Source organism: Phascolarctos cinereus, unplaced genomic scaffold, assembly GCF_003287225.1.
Source record: "Phascolarctos cinereus isolate Bilbo 61053 unplaced genomic scaffold, phaCin_HiC Scaffold_2;HRSCAF=192, whole genome shotgun sequence".
Classification (NCBI taxonomy): domain Eukaryota; kingdom Metazoa; phylum Chordata; class Mammalia; order Diprotodontia; family Phascolarctidae; genus Phascolarctos; species Phascolarctos cinereus.
Window position 1 is genome coordinate 163102028 of NW_027555625.1, and position 17252 is coordinate 163119279.

Consider the following 17252-nt stretch of genomic DNA (forward strand, 5'->3'; position numbering starts at 1 on the left):
TTCATGCTTAACTTTAAGAAGTTTAACAAAAATTCACTGAATTGCTATTCTAATATCAGGTTTTATAAAATTCTATCATCTGACCAAATGAGGTACAAGCTCTAGTTTTATATCTTGCATTGTATGGAAATCACAACTCCTAAAGGGTGTTTTAAAATGCTGAATGAGCAAAAGGGGGCCTGACAGCCTCTCCACAAAGCAGGCTGGGAAAGATAGCATGATATCAGGCCCTGGCAGAAAGCAGAGGTCCACACGTCTCCTTCCACTCAATCTTCTAGGAAAAACACATTCTATGAAATTAACCCCAGAGGCCAACAGGCAAATGCCAAAGTGTTCTCTGGGGTAGTCCAATCCTGAATGTACTAGAAAAACACTGCTTAGGCAGACTTCCAGATTTAAAGGGGTGTCTCATAAGAGAAGAATGGGGAGCATCTAATTCTACAAGGAAGGATATTTTTAGATGCCACAGAAAATGAAGAATGCATGAAATAGCTTGACGTTGATTTAAACTGGCTACGCTAACCACTGCAGATGGGGAGGTTTGCTGCCCATCCCTCACTTCCACATCAGCACCTTTCTCTACTCATTTACTTGCCTCTAGAGCAGTTACTCCTTGTGAAAAATGAAACTGCTAGAAACAATTCTGTACATGGTAGGTTTTGATTGTAGCTCTGCTTTTATCATTGTTTGGAAGGCTCTAAGGCCCAACTGCTGTCTGGTTGACTATTCAGTGTCTAAATGTAGCTGAATATAATCCATAGGTGCTTCTCTATACTTTTTTCAAAGATGTTTTCAGTTTGGTATGAAACTTTCACTGATGTAGGCACAACTTGTAAATGTTGAAGGCTTTGTTTCTGCTTTATGAGGTGTCATTTTGGCCCAAATGGAGGAACGCAGCTTGTGACACAAGGATTGAGTAGGGCCTACTTCGTGCTCTCTATCCTGGTCACTCATGATGTTTGCTAAAAAAGCCAGAGGCACAGATTCAAGCTGTGTTTCGCCTCTATAGACGCTCTACAGGACAACATTAGTGCCTAGCTATTGGCAGAGATCTTATATTGTCTTGAAGAATCTAAGAAGCCCTGCTCTGTGACAACTAAATAAATCAGCCAACCCTCATGCCAACTTGTTAAAGACAAATTAAGTCATGATAGGGAAAGAGAACCTGAAACACTGCCCATGGAATATAGTAACACCTGCTAAGGGGGGATGGGGATGGGGGGAAGTAGGGAAGAAACCAAGGATGTCTTTAAGCTGCTTCTGGGGAATCTGGAAGCAAAGCAGGGCTGGGCTCAGGAAGGGTATACTTGGCGCATAACCACAGAGATGCAAAAGAGATCCATCTGGTAGCCTATGATTTTAATTAATTATTCTTGCCAATTAGGTACAAAGCTCACTTTTTTCCCCTGCTGTTTAAATACTTGACCTTTCTGCCTCAGTTTCTCCATCTATAAAATGAAGGGTTTGGACTCATCCTCTAATATCCCTCTCAACTCTAAATCCAGACTCTTGTGATCCGACCAGCACTTCTTAAATTTCAGTGTCCTGGGTCAAAGCTCAGTCACCTGGTCCTAGTTACAGCTCTCCATTTTGCATACAATTCATAATACCTTATATAAACATAGAGATATATGCTTATACATTTCAGTATTTCCTTACAACAGCTTAGTGAGGTAGGCAAGTAATGTCAATATTAATCCTATTTTAGAGAGGAAGAAATTAAAGAGGTTAAGAGACTTGTCCAAGTTCATATAACTAATAAGCACTGAAGAGTATCTGCTTCCTATGAATCCAATACTCTTTTCACTTGTCCAAGTTGCCTAATTAGCCTGGTCAAGTGAAAACTTTATTAATTAAACAGAAACATGAAGTTAAATATCTTTCCACAGAGATCTAGAATTCAAAAGGTATTTTATTGGGTGACATGTTATGCAAGAACAGCCATATGGCAAAAATCTCAACAGTCTAAGTTAAATGAGACCAAGACACGAATACCAAATTTCTGCGCTGACTATGGGAAGAATGACCAGTGAAGGAAGAAATTATTCTGTATTTATTCATCCCTTTAACCATGAAAATGATTTCTTAGAACTATTGTGTATGTGTTTGACAACTTCAGTAGGATACAAAAGTGAAAATGATGAGAATTTTCACATAGACTTTCTTTCCTTACACTAATACAATGGCAGAAGTTGTCTACGTGAAACAGGCTTCTTCTTAAAAACTTTCACTTTGATTTATTTTTTATGTGTGTGTGGTGGCAGAGTTGGGGCGCAGAATTGGAAGAGAAATGAAGACATTTCTTCAAAAAACCTATTTTGTGGCCTTGATCTATAAACATACCATTTATGATTAACTCATTGGGAAAACACTACGGAGTCCATAAAAGCAATGTTTATTTGAGTAATGTCTCCTTCGGAAGGCAAACAACAAAGATGATGAGGACAGAAAGGAAATTGCAAAGGGAATATCCTGGGAATTCTTATTAATACTGACTTTCTAAATGTCACATAAAAGCAAAAAAAAAAATTTACCTGAGGAATTACTAGGTTGCAAAGGAATATCAAAGAGTCTGTGATTTTCTCAGGGAAGGGAATTAACAGTATAGGGATCGCCTACACCAAAGTAAATCCCCAATGTTTCTATGATTTAGTAGATACATCTAGGGAATTACCTGAAGCATATAAAAGTTGAGTGATTTGTCCAAAGTCACATAGCTAGTAAGCATCAGTGGCAACATTTGAACAGAGTTCTTCCTGACTTCAAGCCTAGCAGTTACCACCAGTTGTTTACTTAGACTTTTCCCCCCTCCTTATAGCAACAGGATGAATGATGGATTTGAGCTGATGCCTTAACTTTCCCCTCATGAGCCCGGGCAGATTTTCTAAGTGGCTGGTCTAGGTTAGGAGTTCCATCCATGTCCATAGGAACAAAATGTAGCTAAATGGCCCCCAAGGGGACTGAACTCATGACCTTGGTCTTCTCAGCACTATAATTTACCAAGTGAGCTAACTAGGGCATCTATAACAGCTAGACTTAGCACATTTATATATTTATTTAAAAAAAAAAAGCTATGAAAATAGCAATTAGGACCCAAATTTGAATAGTCAGATTTGCCCCTTAAAAAGGAAGAGGGAAAGCAGCTATGAAAGCTTAGCCAGATGGTGCTTCCTTCTGTCTGAAATTTCTGATGCTCTTACCTGTTTTAGAGATACTGACATTGTGCGGCAATTAACAGATCACAGCACCGCTGCCCCTTTAAACAAAGGAAAGCACCCAGGAACGTTCCATCTCAAGGAGACCTACCTAGCCAACCAGGAATTTCCATAAAATACATCCTTCCTCTACAGATTAAAAAAACTATCCAGAGTCCCAAAAAACCAGGAGTACAATCCTTTCATTATGATAACAGTATGATCCTAATCAGCTTGTACAGAGGTCTAGGAAGAAAAAAAAAATCCTCGAAGAAAAAGGCACTAAATTGCACATCCTTTGAAATCTGCTTGCGATCATAATATGTAAATTGCCAAATGTCTGAAATTTAAGGCTCAGAGTTGCCTCCAGTTATTTTGTCACTTCCTTCCCTTCAGCATTTCTCCAGTCCAACTGCTCAATGCATCCCATAAGATTGTTTTAAATGAAAAGAATAAGAGGCATGGAGAGTACTCTGTTGGAAGCATTTTGTTTCGTTAAAAAAAAAAGTCACCACTGTGACAGCTTTGCTGGAAGAAATCCAGGACTTTTGAAATCTCCCATTAGCATCTAACATTGAGGAAACAGCTAGTTATAACTAAAAAAAAAAATACTAAGGAGTGTAGGATACCTGAAAATTAATGAATGCAGAGTACACCCTGCTTGTAAAGATGTTGGTTGTAAGGCTTTTGTGAACTTTCTTTCTGACCTAATTATGACAACAAAAATGAGTCCATAACTGTTTCTTCCTCAGAACAAAATCCATCTCATGCTTCCTCTATGCAACCTCCAGCACAAAGAATCAGATCATGGAGTAGGTAATCTGGTCATTCCCTGCTTCTTCACAATTAATATCAATTAGTACAGTCAACTTAATCTTATGGCAAGCCGCCATGATTGCTCAAGTAATATGCTACTTGGACAGTGGGACTGGGAGGCTGTGGCTCATAGTCCTATCTCGGCATTGAGAATCCTCAATATATTTACAGAATTAATTTCATTTCCTATTTGTATGTCAAGCATCACAAGTTGTGCTCATGAGCAGGTTTGTTTTATTCCTACCTCATGATGATTTCTGTTCAGCCATTCCTTGATGGTGGTTAGGGCTATGATTGCCGCTGGCTCATTTGGAAATCCTGCATGAAGACAAAAGACCAAAACAAAATAGAATTAATCCAGGATAGAAAATGTTTTGCTCATATGAATCCGTCTCTAATAAAGTCAGAACAAATTTTTCAAGGGCATATTCTGTGAAAGGCATTGTGGGGGCATACAAAGACATAAAAGAAATAGCGGCTACCCTCAGAGAGTGTGTAATCTAGCTGTGGAGATAGAACAAATCATTGTGAACATATAAAAATATAAAAAAATTAAATAGCAGCACAAAACAATGTGAGCTATCACAGGGGTGGTGTGATTAATTACTTAATCCATTCTACTGACAATTAGTGCTACAAGAATTCAGTGGAGAGATTGATCACTTCAGGCAAGAGTCATCTGGGAAGACATTAAGCAGTGGAAGGATTGGGGCTTCATTTGGAAGGATGGAAGTGATGTGGGTAGTCAGACAGAATGACAGATCAAGATTGTATGTGGGTGAGGATGTGTGCCTAGGCACATAGCCATGGTTTCCTGACAAGCTCTTGAAGCATTGAGGTTGATTTTAGAAACAGAAACAGTCATTAGTCCTTCTGCTTGATCAGAGGTTTCCATGATGAAAATGTTTTACATCTGGACCTAGGACAGAGAATGCTAAAACTCCCATTGTAGCCATATTTAGTCTTCCTCTCTGAAGGAATTTAGAATACTATACTGGGAAGAGAAAAGTTTGGCAGCTTAAAAGACCAACAACAAGCCTTCTGCACTGTGATAATTGTTCTACCAATTCCAGTTTCCTCAAAAGTACCCAAAGCACACTAAAACATGAATTACAAGCCTTGCACCATTATAACTATTCATTTTCAGTGTAGCTTCCACAGCTGGAAGAAAGTTGTAAAGTTTTCTGCTTTTGCAGGCACAAAAATCATAAAGTTGTTCTGTTTTGTTACTTTGGGTGGGGAGTTGAAATAAGAAATATGGAGAGCGCAGGGTGTGTGTGTGTGTGTGTGTGTGTGTGTGTGTGTGTGTGTGTGTGTAAATTCCAAGGTTCTTTTTCCTTGTTCTCCCTCATCTCTTCATGCCATGTTGCCATACTTACTTTATCTTTAAGGAAAGAGTGAAGGAGGCTAACCTTAATTGGAACAAAAGAAAAGGAATGATACAAACTGGGAGAGTGTGGAAAAAATGCCAACTCTGGAGCCAGAGGACTTAGGTTCAAATACCACCTCTGGTTTTCTTCTCCCATATTCTACAAATGTTCTATGAATATCATCATGAATCTATAATCAATCAGTCAATACTTATTAAGTGTCTACCCTGTGCCAGGCACTGTACAAAGCATTGGGGACGTAAGGAAAGGCCAAGATGATCCTTGTTCTTCTCAAGGAGCTCACAGTCCAATAAGAAGAGACACCATGCAAACAATGTTATGAGAATGAGCTGTATACAGTATAATTTGGAAATAACAAAAGGCAGGCACTAGCATTAAGGGTGATCATGAAAGTTTCTTGTAGGAGATAGGATTTTAGCTATGTTTGAAAGAAGCCAGAGAAGCTAGGACATGGAGATAAGAAAGGAAAGAGTTCTAGGTAAGAGGAACAGTCAGTGAAAACATCTGGAGCTGGGAGATGGAGTTTTCTTTTTGAGGAAATCAAGGAGGCCAGTGTCCCTAAACTGAAGAACACACGTGGGGATTCAAGGTATAAGAAGTTTGATTATGATCATCTGCATTAATAATCAAGTGAAGATTATAATCGCCTAAGGAGGTACTTTACAGACAGCAAGTAGAGTCAATTATTAGTTATTTGTGAGTGAAATGACAACTTCCCAGATTTTCAGAAATAATTCTACTTCCACACATGTCCTGCCACTTAGCCATGTCCTAAAGCATAAAGAGTAGCAACAGGAAACTAGCAAGAGGAATTTCCCTTGAGTAAAAAGGAAGTATAAGAATAATTTCCTTGCATTCTCATTCCAGCTCTGTCTCTAGAGCCAGGACAAAGGATTGGTAGGCCTGGATCAAAGCTTGGAAATCACTCTTCCTCTGGCCATTGGAAGTGTTTCAAAATAATCTTTTAAATCTTTTAACAGAATTTAAAATTAATCTGCTCTAGTCTCTGATAGAAATGAGAACATTTAGAATTGTCAATTGCTTTGTTTTTGTGGTATTTTTATTCACTAGCACTAATAACTAAGTTTGACTACAGTGTAGAAAAAACCTAATTTTATTTCTACAATTCCCAAATGACTATTTTTTGAAACAAACATGTGAAGGTCTTCGTAATAATAAAATGAGAGACAGCATGAAAACAATTATGTACAACCATTATTTATAAAGTATAAATTGGAGATAATCAGCAGAGGAAAGGCATTAGTATTAAGGAGAATTGAGAAAAGCTTCTTGTAGAAGGTTGGATCTTAAATGAGACTTGAAGGAAGCTAAGAAGCCAAGAAAAAGGGGAAGAAAATTCTAATCATGAGAAACACCCAATGAAAATTAAAAGAGTAAGGAGAGGAGTGTGTTGTGTAAGGAAGAGCAAGTAGGCCAGTGTTACTGGATTATAGAGTATATGGGGGTAAGATATATGAAGACTAGAAATGGAGGAAGAGACCAAGTTATAAAGGACTTTGAAAGTCAAACAGTATTTTATATTTGCTCCTGGAAATGAGAGAAAAACACTGGAATTTGTTGGAAAGGGGAGTGACATGGTTAAAGTTGAATTTTAGGAAGATTGATTTGACATCTGTGTGCAGGATGGACTGGAATAGGGAGAGACTTGTGGCAGGTAGACTATCCACAATATACTGAAACAGTGCAAGTGAAAGGTAATGAGGGCCTATATCAGGGTGGTGGCAATATCAGAAAAATGAAGGGGGTATATATGAGAGATGTCATAAAGGTAAAAGCAAAAGACATTGGCAACAAATTGGACATGGAGGGTGAGAGACAGTAAGGAGTCAAGGAGAACTCCTAGGTTGTGAACCTGGGAGAATGGGACGATGATCATGTATAATAGGGAAGTTAGGAAGAGTGGAATTTTTTTTTAGGGGGGGAGAGGGAGGAGATTGTGCTAATGAACTCTATTTTGGACTTGTTGAGTTTAAGATGCCTAATAGATACCTGGAGATGTGTTTGGAGAGAAGTAAAGGATGGATAATTTATCAGATAATCATTAACATGGATAATTGAATCCATGGGAGCTAATTACATCACTAAATGAAAGAGACAAAGGCCCAGAACAGAGCACTGAAGGGCATCAGCTATTAGTGTAACCTGGAGAAATATCCAGCAAAGGAAACTAAGAAGGAACAGTCAAACTGGCAGAAGAAGAACCACGACAAAGTAGTGTCAGAGAAACCTAGAGATAAAAGAGTATCAAAGAGAAAATGGTGATCAACAGTGTCACAGGCTACAGAAGACTGAGAAAAAGTCATTAAATTTGGTACTTAAGGGATAATTAGTAGCTTGGAAAGAGCCTGGTTCAGTTGGATGAGGTCGGAGTAAGATTGTAATGAGTTAATAAGAGTTTAAGAACAAAAGCAGTAGAGGCATTGATTACAAATGGCCTTATTAAGGAATTTAGTCACAAAAAAGATAGATATGTGAAAACAGCTATTGGAAATGGATAGATCAAATGAGTTTTTTTTGTCTTCTCTTTGCCTATGCTTTTTCCCATTTTTTTGATTGTTGTTTTATTTATATAACTATTGCTTCTAGCACTATATCAAATAAGGACATATTTGTTTTACCCTGGTATCACAGGAAAAGGTTTTATACTACAAATAATGGTAGCTCTTAGCTTTAGGTAGATACTTTTGATTATATTAAGTCAATGTCTTTTTATTCCTATGCTTTTCAGTGTTTTAATATAAATGAAGTCTATATTTGGTCAAATGACTTATTTTTTGTTTCTATTGATATAACAATGTGATGTTAATTATTTTCTTTATTATTATGATTTATTGTGTTTATAATTTTCTCAATATTGAGAGACAACATATCATTTCAGATACAGACCTGGCCTTAGATCCAGAAGGACCTAGGTTTCAGACCAGCTTCTGACAAAACACTAAGTGTATAGACTACAGAGGTCATTTAACTTCTCAGTGCTTAGGCAATTCTCTAAGACTATAAGTTGCTGGGAAGGTAATGACCTGCATTGGTTGAAGAAAATTCTCACTCAGAGGTTGCTATACCAATTAAATCTCAAGTTCATTCTCTGTCTTTCCATCTCACAACTGGATCAATTCTGAATTACTGGTACAAATCCGGGACAGTTATAGTGATTTTAAAAAAGTGTATCGTAACCTCTTTAATTATCTTGTACTTAACATTTTATATCATATGCAATAATAATGTTTGGTCAGAAGGAGATTACAGAGGTCTATTCACTAGCACTGAAGCAGAGTTCTATTGCTTTGCACATACTCAGATCTAGGTCATTGTCCTTGGTGGCAGTCCTAAGGTGAGGAAGAGCACTGCCACACCAGAGCTTGCAGCCACAGTGGAGCAGGGAGCATTCTTATAGTTCCAGGCAGAAGAGTGTGCTTGTGGTTACTCATAGACCACAGCACAGGCCAGGAGAGGAATAAATGCCTCTCTTTAGATCATACCACCTTGGAAGAACTGACAACTTGCAGATCCCTGAAAACAGCTGCACAAACCCCCTAAAGTTTGGTACAGTGCTCTCTTCACCCTGAAAGCAGAGCCCTACTTCAACAAAGAGTTAAAAGTCAAGTAATAGGTTGGGAAAATGAGCCAACAACAGGGGAAAAATGACCATAAAAATTACTATGGTGACAAGGGAGATCAAAACAAACTTAGACGACAACAAAGTCAAAGCTTTTATATCCAAAGCCTCAAAGAAAAAAAAATGATTTGGTCTCAGGCCATGAAGTGATCAAAAAGGATTTGGAAAATCATGTAAGAGAGACAGAGGAAGAATTGGGAAGAGAAATAAGAGTGATGCAAGAAAATCAAGAAAAAACAAGTCAAGAGCTTGGTAAAGGACACACACACACACACACACACACACACACACAATACTGAAGAAAATAACACCTTAACAAACAGACCAGGAGAAATGGTAAAAGTGGTACAAAAAACCAATGAGAAGAATGCCTTAAAAAGCATAACTGGCCAAATGGAAAAAGACGCATAACAATTTAGTGAGGGGGGAAAAAAAGCTCCTTAAGAAGTAGAATTGGCCAAATGGAAAAGGAGATACAAAAACTCAATGAAGAAAATGATTCCTTAAAAATTAAAATTGAGGAAATGGAAGCAAATGACTTTATGAGATCAAGAAACAATAAAACAAAAACAAGAGAATGAAAAAAAAAATAGAACACAAAGTGAAATCTCTTTGGAAAAAACAACTGACCTGGAAAATGATCCAGGAGAGATAATTTGAAAATTATTGGACTACCTTAAAGCCATGATAAGTTTTAGAAATAAAAAAGATAATAAAAAATTAGAATTCATCAAATGGAAGCTAATGATTTTATGAGAAATCAAAAAACAATAAAACAAAACCAAAAGAATGAAAAAAAAGAAGACAACATGAAATATATCACTGGAAAAACAACTGACCTGGAAAATAGATCCAAGAGAGATAATTTTAAAAATCATTGGACGAGGGGGCAGCTAAGTGGCACAGTGGACAAAGCACCAGCCCTAGATTGAGGAAGATGTGAGTTCAAATCCAGCCTCAGAAACATAACACTTACTAGCTGTGTGACCCTGGGCAAGTCACTTAACTCCATTGCCTAGCCAGAAAAAAAAGGAAAAAAGGAAAAAAAGGGAAAAAAAAATCATTGGACTATCTAAAAGGCATGATAAAAAAAAAAAGCCTGGACATCATCTTTCAAGAAATTATCAAGTAAACCTTCCTGATATACTAGAAGTAGAAGGTAAAATAGAAATTGAGAGAATCCACTGATCACCTCTTGAAAGAGATCTCCAAAAGAAAAGTTCCAGGAATATTATAGCCAAATTCCAGACCTCCCCAGTCAAAGAGAAAATATAAGTAGCCAGAAAGAAACAATCCAAATATTATGGAGTCACAGGATAACACGAGATTTAGGAGCTTCTATATGAAAGTATTGGAGGGCTTGCAATATGATATTCTAGAGGGCAAAGGAGTTAGGATTACAACCATGAATCACCTACCCAGCAAAACTGAGTATAATCATTCAGGGGAAAAATGGAAATTCAATGAAATAAAAGACTTTCAAGCATTCTTGATGTAAAGACCAGAAATACATAGAAAATTTGACTTTCAAATACAAGACTCAAGAGAAGCACAGAAAGGTAAAAAGGGTCGGGAAATTACAAGAGACTTAATAAGGCTAAACTGCTTACATTCCTACATTGAAGAAGATGTTTATAACTTATAAAAATGTTTTCATTATTAGGGCAGATAGAAGTATATATAGACAGAGGGCAAAGATGTAAGTTGAGTGTGAAGGGATATCTAAAAAAAAATCAATTAAGGGGTAAGAGAGGAATGTACTGTGAGAAAGGGAAGAAGTGAGGTAGAATGAAATAAATTATCTCACATAAAAGAGGCAAAAAAATCTCTTACAGTAGAGGGGAAGAGGGGGGAAGTGAGGAGGAGTGAATGAATCTTACTTTCATCAGAATTGGCTCAAAGAGGAAATAACATACACACTCAGTTGGGTATAGAAATCTATCTTACCCTACAGGAAAGTAGAAGGTGAAGGATAAGAGAAAGGGGGCAGTGAGAGAAGGGAGGGCAAATTGGGGGAAGCGATAGTCAGAAACAAAACACTTTGGAGGAAAGACAGGGTGAAAGTAGAGGATAGAATAAATAGGGAAAGAAATAGTATGGAGAGGAATACCAGTTAGAATATTAACTATGAAAAACAATTGAAGCAAATTTCTCTGATAAAGGCCTCATTTTTCAAACATATAGAGAACTCAGTCAAATTTATAAAAACAAGTCATTCCTCAATTGATAAACGATCAAAAGATATGAACAGTTTTCAGATGAAGTAATCAAAGCTATCAATAGCCATATGAAAAAAATCTTCTAACTCACTATTGATTGGAGAAATGTAAATCAAAACAATTCTGAGGTGCTACCTCACATCTATTAGATTGGCTAATATGATAGAAAAGGAAAATGACAAATGATGGAGAGGATGTGGGGAAAATGAGACATTAATGCACTCTTGGTGGAGCTGTGAACTGATTCAACCATTCTGTAGAGCAATTTGGAACTATGTCCAAAGCACTATAAAACCATGCATATTCTTTGACCTAGCAATACCACTGCTAGGTCTTTATCCCAAAAGAGACTAAAAACAAAAAGTGAAAGGACCTATATGTACAAAATATTTATAGCAGTTCTTTTCTGGTAGCAAAGAATTGGAAATTGAGGGGATGCCCATCAACTGGGGAATGGCTGAACAAATTGTGGTATATGATTATGATGGAATACTATAAGAAATATGATATAAGAATATGTATGTGCTATAAAAAATGGTGTGCTATAAGAAATGATAAGAAGGATGTTTTCAGAAAAACCTGGAAAGACTTACATGAGCTGATGTAAAGTGAAATGTACTATGTACAAAATAAAAGCAACACTGTGAGATGATTAGCTGTGAATGACTTAGCTATTCTCAGCAATATAATGATCCAAGACAACTCTGAAGGACTCATGATGAAAAATGCTATCTATCCCCAAAGAAAGAATTGATAGTGTCTGAATACAGATTGAAGCATACTTTTTTAAACTTTCTTTATTTTTCTTGAGGTTGTATTTTTTTGGTCTATGTTTTCTTTCACAACATGGAAATGTTTTTCATGACTACATATGTATAACCTATATCAAATTGTTTGCTTTCCCAATGGGAGGTGGGGTGGAAAGGGAGGAAGGGGGAGAATTTGCAACTCAAAGTTTTAAAAATAAATGTTTAAAAATGTTTTTACATGTAACAGAGGAAAAATAAAATACTAAATTTTTAAAAAAAGGAATACTCACTATAACATACTCAATAAATGGTTGCTTACTTTTTACTTGAAGACTTCCAAAGGGGGACCTACCACCTCTCAAAGCCACCAATTCTACTTTTGCATAGCTCTAATTGCTAGGGAGTCTTTGCTTACATCAAGTCTTGCAAAATCTACCCATCATTCCTTGCTCTGTACAGTGGCATGAAACAAAACATGTCCAATCTTTCTTCCATGTGACAGTCCGACAAACATTTGAATACAGCTATCACGAATCTCTGAGTTTTCTGTTCTCCAGGTTAAATATACAAAGTTCCTTCAACTGATCGTCATATGACATGGACTCAAGGCTCTTCATTGTTCTGGTTATCCTTCTTTGGATACTTTCTAGTTCATCAGTATCCTTCTCAAAGAATGGTCTGTAGATTTGAACACAATAATCCAGATTATGTCTAATGAGGGTAAAATACAGTGGGACTATTACCTCTCAATTTCTTGAAGCCATACCTCTCTTAATGCAGTCTAAATTCATAGAAGGTATTTTGATTGCCTCATCACATTGTTAACTCTTACTGAGCTTGCAATTTACTAAAAACTCAAATCTTTTGGTAGTCCAATAATTTTTTAAATTATCTCTCCTGGATCTATTTATCAGGTCACTTGTTTTTCCAATGAGATATTTCACATTGACTTCTTCTTTTTTAATTCTTTTAGTTTTCTTTTACAATGTCTTTATTTCTCATAAAGTCATTAGCCTCTATTTGCTCCATTCTAATTTTTAAGGAAGTATTTTCTCCAGTAATCTTTTGGACTTCCTTTTCCATTTGGCCAATTCTGCTTTTTAAGGCTTTCTTCTCCTCATTGGCTTTTGGACCTCTTTTGCCATTTGGGTTAGGCTATTTTTTAAAGTGTTATTTTCTTCAGTATATTTTTGGGTCTCCTTTAGCAAGATGTTGACTTGTTTTTCATGATATTCTTGCATAACTCTCATTTCTCTTCCCAGTTTTTCCTCTACTTCTCTTACTTGCTTCTCAAAATCTTTTTTGAGTTCTTCCGTGGCCTGGGACTGATTCATATTTTTCTTGGAGGCTTTGTGTATAGGAGCTTTGACTCTGTTGTCTTCTCCTGGTTGTATGTTTTGATCTTCTTTGTCACCAAAGTAAGATTTTATGGTTTGATTTTTTTTTATGCTGTTTGTTCATGATCCCAGCCAATTATTTGACTATAAAACTCTTTGTTAAGGTAGGGGTCTACTTCCAGTGTGGAGAATGTACTGACCCAAGCTTTGGGGGTTTTTTGCAGCTGTTTTCAGAGATACTTCTAGGGATCTGTAAATTTTCAGTTCTTCCAAGGTGGTATGATCAAGGGTGAGATGTTTACTTCTTTCCTAGCCTGTGCTCTGGTCTGTGAGTGACCACAAACACTCTTTTCTGTCTTGGAACTGTGAGGAGGATTGTCTCTCTACCACCACCACAAGCTCCACCATGCCAATGCTCCTCCTCACACCTGGACCACCACCCAGAACTGCACCCCAGATCCAAATACAGGCAAAGCAGAGAATCCTGCCTCAGCACCAGCAAAGAGATCCCTGCAATCCTCCTCTGATCAGCCACTTGATCTGAACTTTGTCTGTGGGCCAAGAGCCCTGGAATCAGCTGCCACCCTGGGCCTGTGCAGGGGCTGGGACTGGGACCAAGCTCCTCTCCCACCATGGTCTGACAGACCTTTCCTACTGACCTTCTAAGTTCACTTTGGCATTTGTGAGTTGAGAAGTCTGGGAACCATCACAGCTGCCCATGATTCAGTTCCCTGCAGCCTGCTCCAAGTTCACTGAGGCCTAGTTTTGTGGGCATGGCCCACACTGAACTGTGTTCCTCTCCCAGCCCTGTGCAACAGACCTTTCCAATCAACCATCCAGGTTGTCTTGGGCTGGAAATTTGTTTCACTCTATCTCTTTGTGGGTTCTGCTGCTCTAGAATTTGTTTAGAGCCATTTTTTACAGGTATTTGTAGGGGTTTGGAGGACAGCTCAAGCAAGTCACTGCTTTTACTCCACCATCTTGGCTCTGCCCCCAAAACCCAGATCTTTTGATAAACAAATGTTGTTTAACCATACTACCTCCATCCTGTACTTCTGAAGATGATCTTTTGACTCACTCAAGAATTTACATGGATCTTTGTTGAAAATAATTTTATTTGTTTCAGTCCAATGATTTAGCCCAAAGGTGGGGACCCACATGTGTGGTCCACATGTGGACTTCTAAGTCTTTGGATGCAGCCTTTTGACTGAATCCAAGTTTTACAGAACAAATCCTTTTATTAAGAGGATTTATTCTGTGAAGTTTAGACTCAAAGGGCCACAGAGGACCTAGAGGGCCACATGTGCCTTGAGGCCACAGGTTCCCTACCCCTGGGTATAGCCTATCAAGTTCCATTTGGCTCATTACTATTGTCCAGTATGTTAGCTATCTCTCTCACATTGCATTATTTGTAAAGATGATAAATTTTCCATCTACACCTTTTATCTAAGTCATTGATAAAATGTTAACTAGATTACACTTTTCTCTCTTAACTCTGATACTCTCTGGAAGAAAGAAGTGGCATAAAGTGGGTGTTTTTACATAGCTAATGAAGGATTGCTATTCTTTCCGAAATAGAGATGTGACTCTTTGGCCCAGTAATACCATTTCTAGGTCTGTACCCTCAAAGAGATAATAAAAACAGGAAAAGGACCCACAGGTACAAAAATATTTATAGCAGCTCTTTTTATGGTGGCAAAGAATTGGAAACTGAGGGGATGTTCATCAATTGAGGAATGGCTAAAGAAATTGTGGTATATGAATGCAATGGAATACTCTTGTGCTATAAGAAATGATGAACAGGAGGACTTCAGAAAAGCCTGAAAAGATTTATATGAACTGATGCTGAGTGAAGTGAGCAGAACCAGGAGAACATTATACACAGTAACAGCTACATTGTACAATGACTGACTTTGATAGACTTAGCTCCTCTCAGCAATGCAAGGATCCAAGACAACTCCAAAAGCCTTATGATGGAAAATGCTATCCATATCCTGAGTAAGAACTTTGGAGCCTGAATGCAGATGAAAGCATACTGTTTGCTCTCCTTTTCTTTTGTTGTTTTCTTTTGTTTCTTCTCTCTCATGGTTCCTCCCATTAGTTCTAATTCTTCTTTACATCATGACTAATGTGAAAATGTGCTTAATATGAATGTACAAATAGAGGCCATATCAGATTTCATGCCATCTTGGGGAGGTGAGGGAGCAAAAGAAGAGGGAGAAAATTTAAAACTCAAAATCTTATGGAAGTCAATGTTGAAAACTAAAAATAAATAATTTTTAAAAACCAGAGATGTGGAAAAGGAAACTGTTATGGTCATGATGTGCATATCACCAAATGACTCACTCAGTTCTCAGCAGTTCTCAACTTAGCTCCTGACCCCTGGTACCAGATCACCATCATCCCTGATACCAAACTGCAAAGGTCCCAAAACAGATAAGCTGTGGAAGGTGGAGAGAAGGATAATGCCTAATGTCAAGCATACCTTCTAATATCCCAACTCTGTACTCCACTTCTAAATATATTAACCAGATAGATTATCTTCGTCCTCTTTCTTTTCTAAGAATTCTCAACTTCAAGTTCAAACCCTACTATTACTGTGATCTCTTCTTGAGTCCTAAGTCCTTCAGGCAGTATTAATTGACTAGGAAATTGGGAAGCCAAGTTTAGTACTCTTTTTTTTAAAAGTATTTTCCCCCTGAGGAGGCTTTATTCTTGGAATTTTACCTGTTGAGGAGTAGAGATGGTTATGGCTACTGAAATCTGACTCATGAAGGAGTGACAGGGTGTCCTACCTGCTATGTAGGCAGTCTTCTGCTTCTAAAGCTCTTACAACTTCCACGTGGAGACTATACAGGGGAGTTCAGTTAGGAGGTAGGGGGCAGACCTCAGAATGTGATAAAACATGTAGCAATGATAGATATTAGGGTAGCTAGCAAAGCCCCTTTGAGATAATGCAGCATAGTACCTGTTATTTCCAGACTTCTCCTCTCTCCAGCAATCACTGTTTAAAACCCATACCTTTGGAGCCTGGGGAAAGGGGTAGTTGCATAGTGGTGTTCAGAGTAGAACAGTATATCCTTAGAGCAGACTTTTGCTGTTTCACCAACACCCATTTTATTGAAGGAATTTCTTTTCCCCTCTCTTTTAATTTCTATTCTGTTACTTCATTTGGTGCATTTCTCACTGTTTTGAGATAGCAAAAGAGTTGGATTTAGACATAACCTTTCATTTGGCCCATTCTGCTGGAAGTCTTAGAAGCTATTATTATTATTATCACTATGTACTTATACCAATCACTTTAAAAATATTCATTTTTAAATGTTATTCAAAATGACATAAATCTCAATTGCTTGATTTATCAATCCTTCCTCTTCCCCAACTTCTCACCTCAGCAGCTTAGGAACACTACATCTCCCTTCTGTATGTTCTTTCAAAGTAGTTGTGTTAACCACTGTGGACATCAAAGCACAGGCAAATTTTACCTATCTAAAACATACTATTCTTTATGCACTGAATGTTTTTTTTTTCAGCTGAACAATTTTCCCCCAGCAAGATTCACCTAAAAGAGTTGTACTTCCCCTCTCTTTGGCAGGGCACTGGCCCGAAGCTGTGGTAAAATACTAGCAATTTTATGGAATCATAAATTCCTCCACAAGTTGCACATTATTTAGAAAGCTGCTGTCACACTAACTAGCCTTCAGTGTGAATATAGCAACCAAATTGGTACTCAATTGCTATAAATATCTAAATAGCTTGGAAGTAGTTTAAGGAATCAAATTATCTTCAACTCTGCAGATTCAGAGCATATCCACCTTTTAAAGTCTTCCCTCATTCTTGATTATTTTAATGAGAAAAGTTTGATGCTGTTTTCTTCTCTGAATAAACATGAACAAATACAATAAA

At 37.5% G+C, this 17252-nt stretch overlaps 1 protein-coding gene across 6 annotated transcripts in view; it reads right to left on the minus strand.

Moving 5' to 3' along the window:
- The window catches only part of MACROD2 (mono-ADP ribosylhydrolase 2), a 2138630-nt gene that overhangs the window by 662953 nt on the left and 1458425 nt on the right, over positions 1-17252 (minus strand). For all 6 annotated transcript variants that reach the window (XM_078149709.1, XM_078149711.1, XM_078149710.1 and 3 more), the window contains exon 8: positions 4255-4328. In XM_078149709.1, coding sequence (XP_078005835.1) covers positions 4255-4328 — 74 coding nt within the window. The remainder of the gene's footprint in view (positions 1-4254; positions 4329-17252) is intronic.